The sequence below is a fragment of the Vitis vinifera genome, chromosome 7 (assembly GCF_030704535.1).
Source record: "Vitis vinifera cultivar Pinot Noir 40024 chromosome 7, ASM3070453v1".
NCBI lineage: Eukaryota > Viridiplantae > Streptophyta > Magnoliopsida > Vitales > Vitaceae > Vitis > Vitis vinifera.
Window position 1 is genome coordinate 11,157,694 of NC_081811.1, and position 23,940 is coordinate 11,181,633.

Here is a 23,940-nt window from a genome sequence, read left to right on the forward strand (position 1 = left end):
CAAACTCTAGGTCGAACCACTCATGGGCGACCAAATGATGAAAGCTCAGCTAAGAGCTGGAAAGACTCTGGGTCTATAGGAAATGATAGCTTAGGGCTACCAAGCTCAGGGCATAAGGGAAAAAGGATAGCTCAGGGCTATAAGACTCAGGGTCTATAAGGAACAGATAGCTCAGGGCTATGAGGCTCAAGGCCTAAAAAAAAAGGATAGCTCAGCGCTACTAGGCTCAGGACCTAGAAGGGAATAATAGAGAAGACCAACTTGAAAGTGGACATGAAATAAATTGGCTCAAAGCCATATACTCAAAATGACAGGGGTCGGACTACTGAAACCAAGAAGAGAAATATGCCCCAGTATCCAGGGTGCTCACACTACTGAAACAACCAGTTAATCAATCATCTGCTAGAATCAATGGGTCAAGAACCAATACATCATGACAAACCTCTAAGAAGTCAAAACTGAAGGAGGCCTCTGTGTCTAAAAAACTGCTATGTCGACGAATCTCAAAGTGTGTATATCGTGGCTCATCTAAAAGCAAATCTCAAAGTGCACAAAATGGTGCTCATCTGGATAACCCAATCGACAAGATAACAATGATGATCGAAAACAAATCCATCATGAACATCTAGATAAAGGATCCACCCATGCTCCTCAGGTGAAATCTGACGTGATCCATCTCTATCTCAATAAATCCATATAGGGGGGTCCTGATACAGTCAATCATCGAAAGCTCTGAGCTAGTACTCAATCTGAAACCAAGCTGGTCATTGTCTCAATCTCAAGGATACTCAAAGAAAATGGGGAAATATGTCCCAGTATAAGATCTGATGTCAAAGTCGTGAGGTGAACAACAAACAATAATCATCCATCCTCGTACCACTGCCCAAACACAATCTCATCGAGGAGAGGGGAATATGCCCCAGTGTGGATAATCTAATGTTGAAGTCGTGAGATAAACAACCAACAATGATCATCCATCTATGCACGATCTCATCAAGGAGAGGGGAATATGCCCCAGTATGGATATCCGGTGTCAAAATCATGAGATAAACAACAAACAATGATCATCCATCCTCGTACCACTGCCTAAACACAATCTCATTAAGGAGAGGGGAATATGCCCCGGTGTGGATATCTGATGTACAATAAAGAGTCTGTCAAAATCAACCAAACATCTCTATAACCATGAATAAGGATAGTCATACCGCACAATAACAGATAGGAATCTCGGGGGAAGGGGGAATATGCCCCAATGTGAATATATAATGCACAACCAAAGAATGAATCCAACATCATCAATCAACTATCCTCAGCTCAACAATAATTCGCTAAGAAGTCAGAATGAAGTATCGACCAATGCCTCAAAGGAGACACTCTAAATCTAATCTCAAATGAATAGCCAAAATGATGAGGAACGTGATAATCTCAAGAGTAGAAACATGTCTCTGATGAATCCCTAACTAAATCTGATAGGAATCTGGTAACCTCAAAATGAGGAAATATGCCCCAGTATGCCGGATCTATACACTGCACTGAAAACTGCCTCCAACTCAGTACTAATCCACTAGTCTATCTCAGAAATACTCCACGAATGGAACCAACTAGGGGCTCAACGATGCTCCACTAAAACTGATATAGTCTCAACATACCCCACTAAGGATCTCTGATCGGTGAAAATGCCAGGACTTAAAGAAAGTGTTCCACTAGGGGCTCATCTCAACCAAATGAAAGGGGAATATGCCAAGCAAGAGAGATACCAAATGCTGCCAAAAGCATCTTCCATAAAAGAGAACATAGTAACGACTATACTTCAACCAAACTACAAAAGCCTGTCCAAGTGAAGACTGTCAAAGATAACTTTTGATCTCGTGGCCTTAGGGTGGTCTTAAGACGCGGGACGTAATGTAGGCCAAGGTGATAGGGTGAAAGAAATGAAGGGAAACTAGGCTTAAACACCCAATGATCAAACCCATACCCTCGTGTATAAGATGTAATGCATAGAAAAAAAAAAAAAAACTCATGAGTCATGGACTTAGAAGTAACCAAAGGGAATGTCGATAGCGGAATGAGAAAAAGGATTAATGGTCAAACTATCAATGAAATATGTGAATGATGTGAAGAAGGTATCAAATCAGTAATGTGTATCAATATGTGGGGGATGAATAAAAGGTGGAACAAAGATCTGGAAAGAGGTAATGGGATACAAAAGAAAGCAATGAGAAAGTGGAATGAGTGATGATCAACCCATGTTAGTACAATAAAGGAAAGTCATATCACCAATGATGGAATGGTGGGTAAGACAATGATCCAGAGACCCTAGTAAAAAGATTACTCATCTCTCATACCTAGTATATATCAAACATGATCCAAGAAGCATAGGATCTCATAAAACTCTCATATGAACCCTCGACACTCCAAATGTATAACAAGAGTGGCTCAAGGAGTGAAAAACTCATAAAAAACTCACAAAAACCCACAATGACAAATATACCCAATAAATGAACCCCAAAAGGTGGCATAAATGCCCAATGGAACGAGATACCATACATGAGCATATCGTTGCGCTTTTTTTTTTTTTTTTTTTTTTGCACATGCTCTGATCATCAATAAATCAAACTCCAATGGGAAAAATATAAGGAATAAACAAACTCTCTCAAATCACTGATGAATACATGAACCCTATCCCATGAGATAACCTCTCAAACCAAAATCTCCGAATCAATGTCAAATGATGGAATGAATAGAGTGATATGACTGCCCTCTTTGCACTAAGACGTGAAAAATCATCAACCCAAGAAAGAGAATAGATAAGATGAAGCAAATAATGATAGAGACAAGAAAGAGAATGAATATGTGGTGATAATAAAATAAAAAAATAGGGTGATAAGAGGATGGTAACAAAATGAGAAGATAGACCTATAAGTCTAAAGCTCATGAGACTTTCCTAGCAAAGCATGCATATACATCAAAGGGCCCCAACCCGGGTATAGAAATGGTAATCAAAGCTATAAGAAAGAAATAAGGCTATAACGTACCACGCGAAGCTCAATGGGCTAGCAACGGTCTAATATATAGAGGTGATAAAGTATGAGGCTAACCGAAATGATGGCCACCCATCCTATGACCATGGTCTCAAACATAATACTTCTTTAGCTGATCCACATTGGTAGGCTCTGAAAATTGGTTTCCATCTAAGTCTGTCAACCATGCAGCCCCTTTTGGAGTCAACTCTTGGATAACATAAGGCCCACTCTAACTAGGTCTAAACTTTCCTCTAGGGTCTCCAATCAAACCTCTGAGAATCCTCAAAACTAAGTCCCCTTTTTGCAATGGTCTAGGCTTAACCCGTTTCTTGAAAGTGATTCATGCCCAATTGGTGTGCCAGCTGATTCGTGTCCAGCTGGTGATCCTTGATTGAGGGAGTAATAAACAAAATTTATAACCTATAACAACATATACTAGGGTAGCAAAGAAAAAGCTATTATAGTATAGTGGCTCTAGGATCGTTCACTAGGAAGGATTAACAAGCTATCAATGATACCAATTCAAAGTGAATTGGTCTTGTTTCATTTCAAGGTTAGCTTAAGAAATAAAACACAAACCTTGATTGGTAAAGATTTAGACTTAAACTAACTAATCACAACAAGTAATGGGAATAACTTAGGAAGAAAAACATTCCTTGGAGAGTTAGGTTCACTGGGGTGGTTCCTCATGCAAAAGACATAGCTCCGGTCAGATGGTTCATTTCCTCGTGTTAGAGATTCAACATATAGTCAATTCTCTAACCGGTGTTGTACAGATACATTCTTTAATTAGATTTCACTTTAATTCTCTCACTGATGCAACTTGCAATGGTTTAAGCCTCTCACTAAGCCTTAACCTTTCAAGGTGATCTTTAACCTTGGACTTCCCTTCTCAAGCTCGCAAGAGATAACTAATGGATGTCTCTTTGGAGTCCAAAAGCTTACCAAGTGTTGGCAATTCCAGAAAATCCTACCTTAAAGTCACCTCCCAGAGGCTCGCAAGGGGTAAACTAGTGCATCTCCATGGACGGAGATCACTTGCCTTACCAAGTGTTGGCCCAGGTGACTCTAAGGTGTTTTAAGTTAACTAAAAACATAGAAATCATTAAAGGATTTCACTTCCTCTTCATTACTTGCTAAAACCACAAAGCTTTGCATTCTTACACTTGGAACCTTCCCCGGCAACCTTAGCTCCAAGGAATTAGAGGTTTAGTTACTCATTCTCTAGAGAAAACTCCTCAGAGAGTTCATAACTTAGTAATAAATAAAAAATACAAAGTGATAAGGTAAGACAATACAAAGAACTGAACTTTACTTGCTTACCCAAAACTTTACAAAAGGATCTCCTCTCTGAGAACAGGCTCCCGAGAGGTATATATATGAACATAATATAAAACTAATTATTACATAGATATTTTCTCTTTTTACTAACTTAAAAGCTAAGGAATCTTGTAATTGGTGGCTTACAAGGAGTATTTTGGGATTTAGACAACAAAAATCTAATAGAAAATATCTCCAAATGTCAGTAGCAAATATCGGGGTGCTTCAGGAACCATTTCGCAAGAGAAAATGGTGTCTGCGAGATTTCGCAAGCACTCAAGAGGGCTGCGAAATCACTTTGCAACAACAAGCTATTCTCGTAGGGCTGCGAAGTTGGCTTCCACCTTGAGGTTCCAAGCTTCCCTCTCGTGGTATATGTCGGGCAACTTCAGAAGGAAATACACCCTACTGTACAAAAAGGCTGCGGAATCACTTCGCAGCAAAAGGGTGATTTCGCAACACTTTGGAAAATGCTTCCTTCAGCTGGGAGTGATTGGCTTGCAAAGGCAGCAATTTCTTCGTTTCAACTCCGAATTGCGCACTGTTTGAAGAATTGGATTGTTGACTTCCTGAGCTTTGAAATGGTATATAGAATGCATCAATTGGACCTCAAAAAGTGCTCCAAAAATGGCTGCTATGACTGTCATCAAGAATATGCTTCTTGGTAGATTCTCTTTACTTTTTTTCCTTGCATTCCGGATTTACTCTTGGAAAATGACTTCCAAGCTTTGCCCAAGATTCCTCAACACTCTTCTCAATCTTGAATTGCTTTGGTGATCAAATTACTAACAAAAACACCAAAACTTACACAAAGTGATTAAAATTGCTTTCAAGGGTCCTTAACATGCCAATTGAGTTAAAAGGCCAAAACTACTACTCAAAAGCGTTTAAAAGGATTAATTATAAGCTATCAAATAGCACTTTTTGAGTAGTAATCACTCCCCCCAACCGACATATTGCTAGTCCCTTAGCAATATAGGAGAGAAAAATGAAAATAAAAAGCAACCTATACTAAAATTTACAATATCATGCTGAACAAAAACAATTCTCAAGTGGCATGATGATTTAATTCTCTCATGAAACATTAAAGAAATACAAACCCAAATTTCAACAAGAGTTATAACAAACTATGCTAAACACTTTCAATCAAGGGAATGCATTATGCAAACTGAAGTTTTAAAATCATTTCCACTTCCAAAGAACCAAACTTTATTCTTCCTAAAAAATCTGTGTATAGGTTCTTTAGCTTCCGAGAATAATATGCTAAACTAATCTCTCCCCCCAACCTATCTCTTTTCAACACTTAGCAAACTGACCAAAATCAATAAAGAAAGAACACATTTTTTTTTTTTTTTTTTTTTTTTTTTTTTTTTTTTTTTTTAAGGAGGCTTTATGGGATACTCTTTCGGAATTGTCCATGTAATGGGGGTCCATCGATGACTCCGAACCAATTAAGGTTTAGGGCATCAAGCTTTAAGGATCTTTCAACCACTAACTCCTCGGATTTTTCCCCAGACTTTTGAGAATGAATTTCTAATACCCAAGCACCTACCATATGCTAACTCTACCTATTCACCCTTATAACGAGCATTGAGGTCGGTGACTCCCAACCAATTAAGGTTTAGGGCACCAGGCTTTAAAGATTTTCACCATATACCCCTCAAACCTTGCTCGGGTTTCAAGGCAAGCAAACAACTTTCTTTATTTCAAAGGCTCATTGGCCTTTTGCAAGGTGTTTCAATTTTTATCAAATGAGGTCAAATATACCAAGTCCCAAAATTATCCTAAGTCAAGAGGGAAATAGTTTTTCATCTTATAATCGAAATCTAATGTGCACAGTGTGTGAATAGCTTAAAGTGGAAGAACTAAATTCAATTTCAATAGAAGTTTCAACAATTGAACCACTTTAGTGAGCATAATCCATACTCTAAGTCAAGTGAAAAACAACAGTTTAATTTCTCCTATTTTAATTTGAAAATTTTTCCTCAAAATTCATGGAGAATCGAGTAAAAAGAGTAAAAAGTAAAAATTACAACTAATTTACCAAAATAATTGCATTACCAAAAAGACTTATCATACTTCCTTCCTCATTCCCCCCCAACCGAATTGAGCATTGTCCTCAATGTGATATGAGTGACTGTAATTAAAGGGAGGAAGTGGTACCTCCTGAGTGATAACAAATTCGAATACTGATTGGAGAAACCACATGTTTCAAAAAGAATAGAATATGTGAGAAAAGGAAATAAGAATCAGTTAATGCTAACTGTTAACAAGAAATATTAAACTTGTATTACTTTAAATTCATTCGAGTACAATGCAAAAGAAAAGTAAAACAAGCAATCCCAAATATAGTACCAAAATAATGGGATTTCTTTCCAACTAAAAAACGAAATACATAAAACAAAAATAGTAGATATATAATAGTTTGATGAGTGGGTGGTGCTGGGGCTAGGTAGATGGGTCTGCCTCTTCAGTAGGTGCTTTAGCTGGGGCTTGGGGCTCTAGAGGATGAGACTCTGAGGGATGAGAGTGTGGCACTGCTGGAGTAGAAGTGGATGGCTCAACAGCTGGTGGCAGGTCGAAATGAAGCTGGAGCTGCCTTAATATGGCAGTGTGTTGAGCTTGAGTGGCCAACATCTGCTCTTGACATGCTCTAATGGCTGCCATATCTTGAGCAAGACTGCTCTGAGATGCTGTGAGAGTGTCCAATGAACGACACAACTCTCTATATTCAGATATAGGAATGGCCATCCTTGGTTCAGCTGAAGTGGATGGCTGAGATGAAGCTGGTGCAGCTGGTGGAGCTCTAGGAATGGTAGGAGTAGCAACTGTTATACCCTCAGGTATGTGTCGTGGGGATGCTCTCCTTGCAGCTGGCTGTGGGCGTTCAGGCTGGTCAACTCGATAAGCTGTCATGTTGTTCCATTTTTCGAGAGTAAAAAGCTCACGGCAAATGCGCTTTCGTTCCAATTGAGGCTCAGAAGGATACCCCAAGTGCTCCAGAATTTGGCATAGCAGCCTTGGAAAGAAGAGGGGAATGCAATCAGCTCTCTGAAGCTTCTTTTTGTGTACCTTCTCTTCGAAATAGAGAAGGGCTACCAGAATCAGATGATGAGGCCCAAAGAAAAATCCTTCAGACATCTTGTACAGGGCTTCTAAGAGGACTCCTCCTCTTTGAGTCCAATTTTGCAATGGGTAGAGGTTATGACGCAAAAATGCATCAATCAAAAACATGATTGGAGGAAGCTCCCCCCTCAACAGATGTGATCGATTGGCAGCTCCTCTGGAAAGGGCGCGCACCATCTCCAGCTCAGTAGGATTGGTCCAAGCTCTAAAATTATCGAATTGGGTTGGCTCATAGGGAATTTGCAAGGCTTCAGCTATATGGCGTGCTCCCAATATGCCATGCCTCCCATCAATAGTGAAATGAATTAAAGTTGGATCCCTGACCTGGTTGGTTGTCATGGATTGATAGAAATCCATGGCCACCATTGGGTAGAAAAAGTCTCTCGGAGTCAACAGGTGCTCCATGTGGTATCTCCTCAGCAGATTGAATGTCTATGCAAGCTCCGGCTGTAATCGGAATGCGGCTATGTCGAAGCATAGCTCGGAATGGAATGGCCGAGCTCTATAATCCAAATTTCCCTCAATTAGGGGTTGAGTTAGCATTGGCCGCCTGATTACTTCTTCCAGAGCTATTTCGGATGGAATTTGGGGCTCGGGAAGTGGCGGCTGAGGCTCTTGTGCTTTTGCTTGCGGCGCCGGAGATGGCACCGGCGACGGAATTGGCATGGGAATCGGCGACGAAACTGGAGTTGGAACCGGTGATGGAATTGGCGAAGGCTTTGGAGATTGCTCCGTCAAGTCGATGGGTTCTGAGCTTTCAACCCTGGGCCTCTTTTGCAGCGGCCGACCTCCTGACCTGGTTAGGTAACGTCTCGCCGGAGGTTTTGGCGGCGCGGGCTTCACCGGAGGAGGAACTGCTCTCGGCTGCGAAGGCTCAGAAACGGGTTCCAAAACTGGCTCCTTTTGCAAGCTTCTCTTGCGGTTTGAAGGGGAGGAAGACTTGGCCCCTCTGGTTCGCGCCATTTCGGGTTGCCGAAACTTGGCCGGAACGGATGGTCGGAGAAGATGACTGAAGGCTTGCGCGGTGAGGCTTGAGGAAGGAAATGAACGATCTGCGAGAATGGCGAGCTCTAATTTTGAAACCCTTTTCGCAGCTCAAATGACTGGTATAAATAGGAATAACTGAAGACTAAGGGTCAGTTTGAGTTTCGCAGCAAAATGTCAATTTCGCAGCAAAATGCCATTTTCGCAGCAAAATGCCATTTTCGCAGCCACTTCGCAATGCATTTCGCAGTTGCGAAATTAATGTTACTGTGTTGCGAAGTGGCACACGTGTGCCAAAATCGCTTTCGCAATTGCGAAATACCCTACGGAATGGGACTTTTGTTGCGAAATCTGGGCTTTACCACTTCGCAAGTCGTTTCGCAGCTGCGAAATGGGGGCTCCTGTGTTGCGAAGTGGCACTCGTGTGCCAAACTCGCTTTTGCAGCTGCGAAAATTCTCGCAGAGAATCCCAAAGTGTTGCGGAATGATTTGGCAACAAAATGCTCATTTCGCAGAAGTTTTCTTTAGGCTGCGAAATCTCGCAGAGCTCTGTTTTTGCTCTGTTTTCACTCTGTTTTTGCTCCGATTTCGATCAGATTTTTTTCCTTTCAATTTCCTTGAAATTTCTTCCACCTGAGATCATTCAAAAAGATTAAAACACACCTAAAAACATGATTTAAGATCAAAAACTAAGATCAAATGTATGGAAAAAACTTGAAAATTTACAAAATTTACAAAAATTTTGGATTGTGGTAAACCACGTCCAACAAACCTTTCTTTGCTTAGGCTTTTTGAGGCTCAAGGAGGTTGATCTCCTCCATTTCTGGTTTGAATGACTCCATGAATGGCTTGAGACGATATCCATTGACTTTGAAGGTGTCCTTGCCATTTGAATTCAATAATTCCACCACTCCATTGGAACATACTCGGTGAATTATGAACGGGCCTATCCACCTTGACTTGAACTTCCCAGGAAAGATATGGAGTCTTGTGTCATACAGTAAAACTCTTTGCCCTTCCTGAAATTCCTTGTTGGAGATGAGTTGATCATGCCACTTCTTCATCCTCTGTTTTGCAACTTTGGAATTGATATAAGCATTATTTCTTAATTCCTCCATCTCATTAAGGTCTAGATATCTCTTTTCTCCGGCTCTGATCAAGTCCATGTTCAACTTCTTTATTGCCCACCAAGCTTTGTATTCAACTTCCACAAGGAGATGACATGCTTTGTCATAGACAAGACGATAGGGAGACATGCCAAGAATAGTCTTATAAGCTGTTCTATATGCCCACAATGAATCATGAAGCTTAATAGACCAATCTTTTCTGCTGGAATTCACCACTTTCATCAATATGTTCTTTATTTCCCTGTTAGCTAGCTCAACTTGCCCGGAAGTTTGAGGATGATAAGGTGTAGCCACCTTATGCTTCACTCCATACTTGGATAACAGAGCTTCAAAAGGTTTGTTGCAAAAATGAGCACCTCCATCACTGATTATGGCTTTGGGCACCCCAAATCTTGAGAAAATGTTCTCTTTAAGAAACTTGAGAACCACCCTGTGATCATTTTGTTTACAGGGGATTGCCTCAACCCATTTAGAAACATAATCCACCCCCACCAAGATGTAAGAATTACCAAAAGACATTGGAAAAGGTCCCATGAAGTCAATGCCCCATACATCAAATAGCTCAACTATTAGAATGGGGTTCATAGGCATTTGATTTCTTTTTGTTAGCTTTCCAAGCCTTTGGCATCTGTCACAACTTCTACACATGATGTGGGCATCTTTGAAAAGAGATGGCCAAGTAAACCCTGATTGCAACACCTTCATGGCTGTTTTCTGAGAGGCAAAGTGGCCTCCACATGCATTCTCATGACAATGATATAAAATCCCTTGCTGCTCATCTTTAGGGACACACTTCCTTATTATCTGATCTGCACAATACTTAAAAAGAAAGGGCTCTTCCCAATAATAAGCATGAATTTTGGCAAAGAAGTGCTTCCTGTCCTGTGCATTCCACTCACTTGGAATTTTTCCAGTTACTAAATAATTAGCAATATGAGCATACTAAGGAGTTTTCACTAGGAACATGAGTGATTCTTCAGGAAAATCATCATTAATAGGCAAGGGATGGGAGTTATGTGCTATAACTAACCTCGAAAGGTGGTCAGCTACTACATTCTCCACTCCTTTCTTATCTTTGATTTGGAGATCGAATTCTTGTAACAAAAGAATCCATCTAATCAACCTTGCTTTTGCATCTTGCTTTGTCAATAAATACTTCAAGGCTGAATGGTCAGTGAAGACAATGATGAAAGACCCCACTAAATAAGCACGAAATTTGTCCAAAGCAAATACCACAGCTAACAATTCTTTCTCTGTAGTTGTGTAGTTCCTTTAAGTTTCATTCAGTATTTTACTTGCATAGTAAATCACATAGGGCTTCCTATCTTCTCTTTGGCCAAGCACAGCTCCTATAGCAAAGTCATTGGCATCACACATCAGTTCAAAAGGTAGTTGCCAGTTAGGGGCTCTCACTATTGGAGTTGTTGTTAAAAATTTCTTCAGTTGATCAAAGCTATTTTGACACCTTTCATCCCATATAAACTTAGCATCCTTAGCTAACAGCTCACAAAGAGGTTTTGAAAGACTTGAAAAACCTTTTATAAACCGCCTATAGAACCCTGCATGGCCAAGGAACTTTCTTACTCCTTTCACAGTTGTTGGGGATGGTAATTTGACAATAAGCTCCACCTTTGCTTTATCAACTTCAATGCCTTTTTCAGAGATGATATGGCCAAGGACAATTCCTTGACGTACCATAAAATGGCATTTCTCCCAATTGAGCACCAGGTCTTTTTCAATGCATTTGTGAAGAACTGCTTCCAAATTAACTAAGCATTCCTCAAATGTACCTCCATATACGGTGATGTCATCCATGAAAACCTCCATAATTCGTTCCACCATATCATTGAAAATACTCAACATACATCTTTGAAATGTAGCAGGTGCATTGCATAAACCAAAAGGCATTCTCCTATAAGCATATGTTCCAAATGGACATGTAAAAGTGGTCTTTTCCTGATCTACCAAATTAATTTCAATTTGAAAATACCCTGAATACCCATCCAAGAAACAATAGAATGGATGTCCAGAGACTCTCTCCAGCACTTGGTCAATAAATGGCAATGGAAAATGATCCTTCCTGGTTACAGCATTCAGCTTTCTATAATTAATACACACTCTCCATCCTGAAGTGAGGCGTGTAGTAATTTCTTCTCCTTTTTCATTCTGAACCACTGTGATCCCTGACTTCTTTGGTCCCACTTGAGTAGGACTCACCCAAGGGCTATCAGATATAGGGTAAATGATTCCTGCTTGAAGTAGCTTCAGCACTTCAGCTCGCACCACCTCTTGTAGATGAAGATTCAACCTTCTTTGAAATTGACGAATTGGCTTTGCTTCCTCCTTCATATATATATGATGAGTACAAACTAAAGGACTAATGCCTTTCAAGTCAGATATTTGCCATCCTATTGCCTTCTTACACCTCTTGAGAACTTCCATTAAACAATTCTCTTGATGACTGGTCAGAGATGAAGATATCACAACAGGGCATTGATTATTTTCTTCAAGATATATATATTTCAGCTCCACAGGTAAAGGTTTCAAATTGAGTTTTGGAATTTCTTTTTCAGCAGATGCCTCTTCTTCTTCATTGAACAAAGGTAGAATCTCTTCTATTTTTCTCCAACTTTGTAGAGTAGCAAGCATAGTAGGAGATCCAGACAAACCTTCTTCAAAATCCACAAGACTTTCATTCAACTTGTCTTACATATTTTGATTACAGTGCTCCTCCACCAAAGTATCAATAATACACAGCTCTTCTGGACCCTCTTCTTTTTCCGGAGTGATTTGCTTTTTAGACACATAGAAAATATTGAGATCCAGTGTTATGTTGCCAAAAGTGAGTTGCATCAGCCCATTCCTGCAGTTGATGATTGCATTTGAGGTAGCAAGAAATGGCCTTCCAAGGATGATAGGAACTAAATTAGCTTCTTTTACAGTAGGGTCTGTATCAAGAACAATAAAATCTACTGGATAGTAGAAATTATCCACTTGAACCAATACATCCTCAATTACCCTTCTTGGAATTTTCACTGATCTATCTGCTAGAGATAAAGTGATTGTTGTTGGCTTCAATTCCCCAAGTCCCAATTGCTTGTAGACGGAATATGGAAGCAAATTCACACTTGCTCCCAAATCTAGCAAGGCTTTCTCCACTACCTTTCCTCTAATCATGACTGAAATGGTAGGACTTCCCGGGTCTTTGTACTTCAAAGGAGACTTACATTGTAAGATTGCACTTACTTGCTCAGTCAAGAAGGCTTTCTTATTTACAGTCAACCCTCTTTTGATAGTACATAAGTCCTTAAGGAATTTTGCATACATTGGAACTTGTTTAATCATATCCAGCAATGGAATATTGACTTTCACTTGTCTCAATACTTCAAGGATTTCAGCTGCATTTCTAATCCCCTTTTTCCCATGTAATGCTTGAGGAAAAGGAGGAGAAGTTGATTTCTTCAGCATTTCTTCCTTCATAAGTTCCTTCTCTGGAATTGCATTCATTGTTGAATCAGAGTCCTTCTTTTTTTCACTGATCTCACTCTCTTTATCTTCCATTTCCTTTCCTTTCTTTATCTCTTCTTCTTTCTCAACATGTGGCTTGGGTGTTGGCTGCTCAATTTTTTTACCACTCCTTAGAGTGATCAAGGCTTTGACATCTTTCATCTGTGATGATTCTCCCTCTTGGCTTTCCACTTCATGGACACCTTTGGGGTTTTGGTGGGGTTGAGAAAAAAATCTTCCCTTTTCTTGCAGTGTATTCAAATTTGTAAGCCTTGAAATTGAATATTGGATGTTATCAAACTTTTGGTTCATATCATTTTGCATTCCATCCATCCTTTTATTCAACATACTCTCTACTCTATCAATTCTTTGATAGATTTGAGCATTGGTGGCTTCTTGCTTTCCAACAAAATCTCCCACTACCTTGTTGAGATTAGCCATTACTTGTTCAAGACTTGAAGATTGTTGAGATGGTGGATCCGGCTGTTGGTACTGAGTTGCTCTGGCTTTCCATGAGAAATTTGGATGATTCCTCCAACTTGAGTTGTAGGTATTTCCATAGGGCGCATTGTTATTAGGCCTGAATTGTCCAACAACATTTGCTTGATCTCTAAACATCTCCCTTTCAGCTGAAATTGCAGGGCATTCATCCACTAAATGTTCATATGATTGACAATTAGGACACAGCTTCACTTGCACTGGTGCTTCAGCAACAGCTTGCACTTCATGTATTCTTTTCAGCTCCAGCTCCTCCAATCTTCTTGTCATAGCTGCCAACTTTGCTTTCATATCATCATCTTCTTTCAAGGTATACATCCCAGCCTTTGCATTGAAAGCATTCAGTTGAGACTTCATCTTACCCACTTCTCCTTTGGTTGGTTCATCCCATCCCCTTGAAACATCAGCTACATAGCTCAAGAAATCCATAGCTTCCTCTGGATTTTTGCTCATGAAATCTCCTCCACACATTGTCTCGAGGAGTTGCTTCATTGAGGAGGGCATACCATCAAAAAAATAGCTCACCAATAGCCAAGTATCAAAGCCATGGTGAGGGCAAGCATTTATAGCTTCCATATATCTTTCCCAACACTCATAGAATTTCTCATTCTCTTTAGCTGAGAAGTTTGAAATTTGCCTTTTCAAGCCATTTGTTCTATGAGTGGGAAAAAATTTCTTGAGGAATTCAGCTTGTAAATCAGTCCAAGAACGGATACTCCTTGGCCTTAAAGAATTAAGCCAAACTTTGGCCTTATCCTTTAAAGTAAAAGGAAATAACTTAAGCCTCATCAAATCAATTGAAGCTCCTCCCTCTTGGAATGTATTACAAACATCTTCAAATTCCTTGATATGTGCATACGGATTCTCACTTTCCATCCCATGGAAAGTTGGTAGAAGTGGAACAAGATACGGTCTGATCACTAGCTGCTCTATAGGGGGCACTATACATGATGGTGCACTCATACGAGGTGGATGCATGTGGTCCCTCATTGATCTGAATTCATTGAGATTGTCTTGACGACCTTGGTGACTATGCTGATCTTCAGGTGTAGCTTCCATGATATTCAAGCTCAATTCGAATTCTTTTCTCTGAGGTGTATCACACTTAACAAGCCTTCCTCCACTGTCTCGTATCCACTTTGGCATACACAACTAGTATTTATCTGCAACTTAAATGAAAATAAAGAACAACAACAGAAACAGGGCTACAACAACAAAATTAAACTAGGCTAAATTTTAAAATATAAACTTAGATTATGAATAAATAAAGAAAGAATGAGAATTAGTAAAGTGAAAGAAATGTTACCAACTTGTGATGAAAATCACAAGTGCTCAAAAATGGTATCACTATAAACTTGACACCTTCCCCGACAACAGCGCCATTTGATTCGTGCCCAATTGGTGTGCCAGCTGATTCGTGTCCAGCTGGTGCTCCTTGATTGAGGGAGTAATCAACAAAATTTATAACCTATAACACCATATACTAGGGTAGCAAAGAAAAAGCTACTATAGTATAGTGGCTCTAGGATCGTTCACTGGGAAGGATTAACAAGCTATCAATGATACCAATTCAAAGTGAATTGGTCTTGTTTCATTTCAAGGTTAGCTTAAGAAATAAAACACAAACTTTGATTGGTAAAGATTTAGACTTAAACTAACTAATCACAACAAGTAATGGGAATAACTTAGGAAGAAAAACATTCCTTGGAGAGTTAGGTTCACTGGGGTGGTTTCTCATGCAAAAGACATACCTCCGATCAAATGGTTCATTTCCTCGTGTTAGAGATTCAACATATAGTCAATTCTCTAACCGGTGTTGTACAGATACATCCTTCAATTAGATTTCACTTTAATTCTCTCACTAATGCAACTTGCAATGGTTTAAGCCTCTCACTAAGCCTTAACCGTTCAAGGTGATCTTTAACCTTGGACTTCCCTTCTCAAGCTCGTAAGAGATAACTAATGGATGTCTCTTTGGAGTCCAAAAGCTTACCAAGTGTTGGCAATTCCAGAAAATCCTACCTTAAAGTCACCTCCTAGAGGCTCGCAAGGGGTAAACTAGTGCATCTCCATGGACGGAGATCACTTGTCTTACCAAGTGTTGGCCCAGGTGACTCTAAGGTGTTTTAAGTTAACTAAAAACATAGAAATCATTAAAGGATTTCACTTCCTCTTCATTACTTGCTAAAACCACAAAGCTTTGCATTCTTGCACTTGGAACCTTCCCCGGCAACCTTAGCTCCAAGGAACTAGAGGTTTAGTTACTCATTCTCTGGAGAAAACTCCTCAGAGAGTTCATAACTTAGTAATAAATAAAAAATACAAAGTGATAAGGTAAGGCAATACAAAGAACTGAACTTTACTTGCTTACCCAAAACTTTACAAAAGGATCTCCTCTCTGAGAACAGGCTCCCGAAAGGTATATATATGAACATAATATAAAACTAATTATTACATAGATATTTTCTCTTTTTACTAACTTAAAAGCTAAGGAATCTTGTAATTGGTGGCTTACAAGGAGTATTTTGGGATTTAGACAACAAAAATCTAATAGAAAATATCTCCAAATGTCGGTAGCAAATATCGGGGTGCTTCAGGAACCATTTCGCAAGAGAAAATGGTGTCTGCGAGATTTCGCAGGCACTCAAGAGGGCTGCGAAATCACTTCGCAACAACAAGCTATTCTCGCAGGGCTGCGAAGTTGGCTTCCACCTTGAGGTTCCAAGCTTCCCTCTCGCGGTATATGTCAGGCAACTTCAGAAGGAAATACACCCTACTGTACAAAAAGGCTGCGGAATCACTTCGCAGCAAAAGGGTGATTTCGCAACACTTTGGAAAATACTTCCTTCAACTGGGAGTGATTGGCTTGCAAAGGCTGCAACTTCTTCGTTTCAACTCCGAATTGCGCACCGTTTGAAGCATTGGATTGTTGACTTCCTGAGCTTTGAAATGGTATATAGAATGCATCAATTGGACCTCAGAAAGTGCTCCAAAAGTGGCTGCTATTATTGTCATCAAGAATATGCTTCTTGGCAGATTCTCTTTACTTTTTCTCCTTGCATTCCGGATTTAGTCTTGGCAAATGACTTCCAAGCTTTGCCCAAGATTCCTCAACACTCTCCTCAATATTGAATTGCTTTGGTGATGAAATTACTAACAAAAACACCAAAACTTACACAAAGTGATTAAAATTGCTTTCAAGGGTCCTTAACATGCCAATTGAGTTAAAAGGCCAAAACTACTACTCAAAAGCGTTTAAAAGGATTAATTATAAGCTATCAAATAGCACTTTTTGAGTAGTAATCAGAAGGCATGAGCCATCTTTCTCTAATAGGCCTGAACATGATTTGCCGCTCTCAATCTCCTCTCATCTAAAAGGTTAAGCTGATCAAATCGAGCCTGAGCCCACTCTGTCTCAGAAATTTGCTGCTCAAGGGCTACTCTCAATGAACCCATCTCTGTCTCAACTGGCAAAACAACCTCCATACCATACACTAGAGAGTAAGGCGTAGCTCCTGTAGAAGTACGAAAAGATGTACGATATGCCCACAACGCAAAATGAAGCTTCTGTGACCAATCTCGAGAAGTCTCAACCATTTTCCTCAAAATCCTCTTAATACTCTTGTTTGCAGCCTCTACTGCCCCGTTGGTCTGTGACCTATATGCTGAAGATCTAAGATGTCGGATGGCATACTTCTGCAACAAAGTATCTACCTCAGCTTGAAAGTGCGCCCCTCTTTCGGAAATCAACTCATAAGGAACCCCATAGTGGCAAATGATGTGTGATCTGATAAAACTGGCAACCCTAGCAGATGTCAATCTCGCATATGATGCGGCTTCCACCCACTTGGTGAAATAATCTATGGCAACCAGGATGAACTCATGACCACTGGAAGATTTTGGTGAAACCTTCCCAATCATATCAATACCCCATACTGAAAATGGCCATGACGAGGTCAAAGCATGTAACTCTGATGGCGGTGCATGAATGAGATCACCATGAATCTGACACTCTGGGCATTTCTGAACAAACTGACAACAATCTGTCTCCATAGTCAACCAGAAGTAACTCGTCCTCATAATTTTGCGGGCCAACGTGTGTCCTCCCATATGCGGACCACAAACTCCTGCATGAACCTCTCTCATCACTCGATCTGCAGAGACTCGATCTAAACATAAAAGAAGCATACCATCAGCTGATCGTCTGTACAAGGTATCTCCACAAATCACAAATCTAGTGGTCAGATGCCTCAATGCTCTCCGATCCTTGGTAGTGGCTACCTTAGGGTATGTGCCAGATCTAAGGAACTGATAAATGTCATGATACCAAGGTAGATCATCTTGGACCTCTGTCTCTCCAATCAAACAACAATAGGCGGGTGCAAACCTCAACTCAATCAGCAATGGACGTATGACTACATCAATCAGAATGTCCACGGATAAAGCTAAAGTAGCTAAGGCGTCAGCAAATCGGTTTTTGCGCTCTAGGCAGATGAACATATCTCAAGTCATCAAATCTTGCAACCAACAACTCTAAATAAGCATGATATGACCTAAGCTTCACGTCCCTAATCTTCTAGTCTCCCTGAATCTGTCTGAGTACCAAATTGGAGTCACCAAATACCTCCATCTGTCTAATGCCAAGCTCCAATGCAGTCTCTAAACCCAGGATGCAAGCCTCATACTCAACTATGTTATTCGTGATAGGATGTCGATCATGGAATGCCAAACGAATAGATCTCGGAATATGATCGCCCTGAGGGGACACCAACAGAACACCTATCCCATACCCTAACTGATTGGCTGCACCATCAAAGTACAAGCACCATCCTGATAAGCTAGTCATAGCAACAAACTCCTCATCTAGAAAATCATCATCAACTGGTCTGTCTTCAGATGTCGGTAGTGAAGCTAAGTGATCGGCGACAATACTTTCCTTAATAGACTTCTAAGAAACGTACTGAATATTGAACTCTGTCAAAAGTACGAGCCATCTCATCAATCTACTAGTCAACGCAGGTCTATCAAACAAGTATCTCAACGGGTCTAGGTGGGATATCAAATGCACTGAATACTCTGTCATGTAATGCCTCAATCTCCTGGTGGCCCAAACTAATGCTAGGCAAAGGCGCTCAATCATAACATATCCCATCTCATACTCCAACATCCTCTTACTCAGGTAGTAAATAGCTCGCTCTTTTCCTGAGTCATCAATCTGAGCTAACATACATCCTAAGGCCATGTCTGAAACTGACAAATGTAGAAGGAGTGGACGTCCTGGTGTAGGAGGCACTAAAACAGGAGGAGAAAGCAAATACTCCTTGATCTTCTCAAATGCAAACTGACAGTCATCATTCCAAACTGTTGGCTAGTTCTTCCTCAAAAGACAAAAGATAGGCTCACATATGTCTATCAATCTGGCTATGAATCGATTGATGTACTATAATCTGCCTAGAAAACTCCTGATCTCTTTCTCAGTCTTCGGTGCAGGCATGTCAAGTATGACTTTGATTTTATTTGGGTCGACCTCTATGCCTCGCTCATTAACCATATCCCCCAATAATTTCCCAGAAGTCACTCCAAAGGTGCATTTCTTGGGATTCAGCCTCAATCTAAACTTCCGGATCCTCTCAAAGAATCTCTCTAGAGCATCTAGGTGATCTGCTCTACCTCGGGATTTCACAATCATATCATCCACATAAACTTCAACATCTCTATGCATCATGTCATGAAACAAAGTAGTAGCGGCTCTTTGATAAGTGGCTCCTGCATTCTTTAACCCAAATGGCATAACCCTGTAACAGTAGGTACCCCACTCAGTAATAAAGGTTGTCTTCTCCATATCCTCTGGAGCCATCAAAATCTGATTATACCCTGAAACCCATCCATGAAAGACAACATCGAATGGCCTGTGGTGCCATCAACCAACAAATCAATGTGTGGAAGGGGAAAGTCATCTTTAGGGCTGACTTTATTAAGATCTCTGAAGTCAACACAAACCCTAACTTTGCCATCCTTTTTGGGAACAGGGACAACATTAGCCAACCACTCTGGATACTCAACCACTGATATGAACCCAACACTGAGCTGTTTCTGAATCTCCTCTTTTACCTGCAGACTCCAATGTGGATGCAACCGTCTCAATTTCTGCTTAACTGGTCTGGCATGTGGTAGGGTAGGTAAATGGTGCTGGACTATAGAGGGATCGAGACCTGGCATGTCCTCATAAGACCATGCAAAGACATCCAAGTATGACCTAAGTAAATGAATAAGTCTATCTCTCTCATCTGTAGATAGGGGTGAACCAAGCTTCAGCTTTCTAGGCTAATCCTCTGTGCCAAAATCAACAATCTCAACATTCCCTATAGTAGGTGAAACTCTTTCATCCACGGGATCGAAGTCATGATCAAAAGAGTCCCTATCTGAACCGGGCTGTGCAACCTTATCATCTATATCAAATATCTGTGAGATGGGTGGGTGGGGTGCAGATATAGAGATACTATCACAAGAGATAGGCGAATACTAAAAAATGCTCAAATCCATAAATGAAGCAATAGTAACATCGTCAGAGCGGGAGACAAATCCCGATAAAACATCAAAAGAAAGAGGTGGGTCCACAAGGTCGAATGCTCCCTCAACTAAGCTAACAATGCTCTCAAATAAACTACTATCATCCTCTAGAAGCTCTGGAATAGGAATAGTCTGAGTCCCCTCAAGAACCTTAATGGTAGACACCCCAAACATATCAAATGCTGAAACAGGTTGAAGCTGAACAATGCTGGTAATCTGGCTCATGGTCATCATGTCCATCTCATCATGGTACTCATCATGGGAAACAACTCCATCTCATCATGGTACTCATCTCAGTAGAATCAACAATCACCCCATCATCATTGATTTCCTCTAGAAAGTATAGAGACAACATGCTAGCTCGATCTGGAGACGTGGGAGTAATCGTCATAGGGAAAGAAGTGTTGGGAGCTCCATCACTCAACTGTAGCTGGTGAAATAAATGCTGAAGATCAGTCTCTCTATCTGTATGAACCACACTATCGATCTCCCCTAGACGAGGTCGAATCTCTGATCCTCTGACAAAGTAGTCGGCCAAACTCATCCTATAAGGTCGAATGGGACAATCAAATGGTGTGTGGGATAAACGAGCCCTCACCCTCTCCCTACGCAGCCGCGCCATGTAACTGTAATCGGCCTCAGTAGGGATGAATCCAAGTCCAAATGTCGTATCATGGTCAATGGCAGCTATGAACTCGCTCGGTCCCTGTTGACGTCGTCCTAACCCCGTGCCAGGTAGAAAGGTCATACCCCTCATCATATCAAGGACCACTGTGCTGCTATGCTGATCAAAAGACATAGCTACAAAATCTCTGCAAAAATCCTCAATCTCGAGAGTCTGTATCTCATCAAAAGTAAATCTAGTCAGAAGTAGGTCATCCTCATTGTGACTGATCTGAAGTATTGGCTCAGAAACGGTAAATATATCCCTGGTAGAGCGCACTGTGATGACCTGCTCATCATGAATAAACTTCACCTTCTGATGAAGGGAAGAAGAAATAGCTCCAGCTATATGAATCCATGGTCGACCTAGTAGTAGGTTAAAGGATGTAGGAATCCTCAAAACCTGGAACAAAATGGAGAATGTTGCTGGACTAATTTGCAAATCAATCATCAAGGTACCCATAATCTCCCTCTTGGTGCTATCAGACGCCCTGACTGTCTGAGTAGAAGGACCAAAATCTGAAGGCGCGAAACCAAGGGTTATATCAGTGGCTAAAGGGTAAACATTCAGGGCTGAGCCGTTGTCCAGTAGGACAGACAGGACTCTACGGCCTGAACATCCAACTGTGATATATAGAAGGCGCACGTGATCTAAACCATCAAGTGGCAAGTCGTCATCTGAAAACACAATGCAAGTGGCCCTACCGGCCGTCATCATATGAATCAATCTCTCGGGAGTGGTAGTATTCTCTACTCTAATCTGACTCAAGGCTCGAATCAAAGCATCTCTATGAGTACTGGATGATGCTAATAAACTCCAGATAGAAATACGGGTCTGAGTGCTCTGTAATTGTCTCAAAACTTCATCATCCTCTCTCCTAACCTCCTCATGAGAGGTTGCACCCTCAAATGGTCTGACTGCTGGTGGTGGTGGCTGAGCTATCCTCCCACTATGAGTCACAATCTGTATCTCCCTCCCCTCTGAATCATCATCCTCTGGCCATAAAGTGAACAGGATAAAAGTATCCTGACATCCAATAATCAAGGGTGTGGGATGAGTACACTGGAATGGTGTCTCGTCTGGGATCAAATTGAATGGTGTAGGAGCCTGAGGGACCACTGAAACCCCATCAACCTTATAACTGTCATGCAAAACAATCGGCTTGGGTAATCCATCATCCCAACTCAACATGTGTATATTGTCATCCTCTATAAGGTCCATGTGATGAATATCTCCTGGAGATGGAGACACTGCGTGTGTAGAATGAGCAGGAAGAGGGTTCGTAGTCACACTTGGCTGCCCCAAGTTGACTAAACCCTGGTCTATCAAGTCCTGAATAGCATGTCTCAAAGCAGTGCAATGGTCCGTGTCATGCCCTAGTCCCTGATGGTAGGAACAATGTAAGTCCATCCTAAAGCGAGGTGGTATGGGCTGGGGTAAAGGCTTGGATGCTAATGGAATCAATAATCCACCCTCTACGAGCTTCTGAAAAGCTCGACTCAAAGGCATACCCAGTTGGGCAAATTGACGTGGTGGCCTCTGCACATAAGTAGTGGTTTGTGGAGCTCGGGGTCGAGTATATGGGACAGGAGGCCTCTCTGTGACATGTGCAGCAAAAACAGGCTGTGAGACTGGATGTAGATAGGTAGGAGTCATAGGTCTGGAAGGAGCAGGCGGCCTGTAATGCGCATGAGGTGAGGGTGGATAGTAGAACCCAAGAGTCTGCCCAACTGTCTGATAGCATCTAGGAGGCCTCATCCCTGTTGAACTGATAACACCAACATCTCCTGATCTCTGTCCTCCTGAAGGCTTCTTCCCCTTAGAATCAGTAGGGGAAGACTCAGACCATAATCCTCTAGCAATGCCCTCCTCTATACAGTACAAAGCCTGTACCAAAGATCCAAAATCCGTATGGGGAAATCCCATCAAGTGTCTAGCGAATCTAGGTTGTAAACTCCTCATGATCATGTTAATTTGATCTCTCTCTGAAGGATGGTCTATAATATGTGAAATCTTCTCCCTCCAGAGGGAGATAAATGAAGTAACTGACTCCTCTGGCCTCTGTCTCAAAGCCTCCAACTCTCTCCTCGAAACATCAATGACAGTGTTAAATGCAAACTGTCTCAAAAATTCCTGGGCTAAGTCATCCAAAGTCCTACGGCGTGATACCTCTAATGAAGCGAACCAACGCTGTGCAGCACCACTCAATGACATAGGGAAAAACATAATCATCTGGGCCTCATCTAGTCCATGGGCCCTCATAACCGTACTATAGAGTCTCAAATGAATGCGAGGACAACCTATGCTAGTGTATCTCTCAATCTTAGGCATCTTGAACTTGGTTGGTAGACTGGCCACTGGTGCTCCATCAAAATCTTCCCAAGTAATAGCTCCCTCTAAAGTCCTCATATGTGTTAACTTCTGCTCAAGTCTATCCATACGAGCATGTGGGTCCTCTAAGATCAGAGTAGGCACTATGGCAAGAGGTGATGTGACCTCAGTTTGACTATACAGAGTAAAAGGTACAGTATGTGGTGCTGGCTGACTGTGCGAAGGTGGTGGTGGTACATGGTATCAAATTGGGTATCCTCTTGAACTAGAACCTGTTGGGCCTGCTGCCCATCTATCCTCTGGCCAAGGCTAGCTAAAGCCTCCTGGATAGAAGTCGTGGCTGCGGCAAACTGGTTAACGGTAACTATCTGTGAGTCTATATCCCTCTGATCAGATATCTGATCTGACTGATCTGATACTCTGGTCAATCTACCTCCAACTCTAATCCATAAAGGCGAATCCATATCGATCAAGGTAAACCCTCCTATAAATATGGAAATATTGGATAAGGTGTGGTACAAAAGCGACTCTGTAGGAATCAAGTGCGTAGAAGCAAAACCCAAATATACTCAATCTGATACCCTCCTTTGATTACACCAAAAGGAGAATAAGGAAGGGATAGCCAAATCCAATCGTGACCAAGGCAGCTCTGAAGGTTCACAAATGCACCCACGTGTAGGAATGAAATCTTAATTGGGTCTAGGCTAACCTACAAGGTTAAGGCGGCTCTATAGGATAAAATGGGTGGATCAAAGGATCCCTAGCAGAAGCGATCGTACCCTCCGGCGGT

General features: G+C 41.2%; 1 protein-coding gene across 1 annotated transcript; it reads right to left on the reverse strand.

The window, feature by feature from the left end:
- Positions 1 to 20,411: 20,411 nt before the first annotated feature.
- On the reverse strand, positions 20,412 to 23,614 carry LOC104879867 (uncharacterized). The gene is made up of 3 exons (XM_010654273.1): positions 23,366 to 23,614; positions 20,881 to 22,637; positions 20,412 to 20,781 (listed from the first exon to the last, which is right to left on the reverse strand). Exons 1-3 carry the CDS (start codon positions 23,612 to 23,614, stop codon positions 20,412 to 20,414), a joined length of 2,376 nt encoding a protein of 791 aa, XP_010652575.1.
- Between the last annotated feature and the right edge of the window lie 326 nt (positions 23,615 to 23,940).

Coding starts and splice junctions, on each gene's coding strand:
- LOC104879867 (XM_010654273.1), bottom strand. CDS start 23,614: ATGGATTCGCCTTTATGGATTAGAGTTGGAGGTAGATTGACCAGAGTA. Junction 22,638..23,365: donor ACCACCACCACCTTCGCACA/GTCAGCCAGCAC, acceptor ACTGATTCTAAG/GGGAAGAAGCCTTCAGGAGG. Junction 20,782..20,880: donor ACCTTTCTACCTGGCACGGG/GTTAGGACGACG, acceptor GGCCGATTACAG/TTACATGGCGCGGCTGCGTA.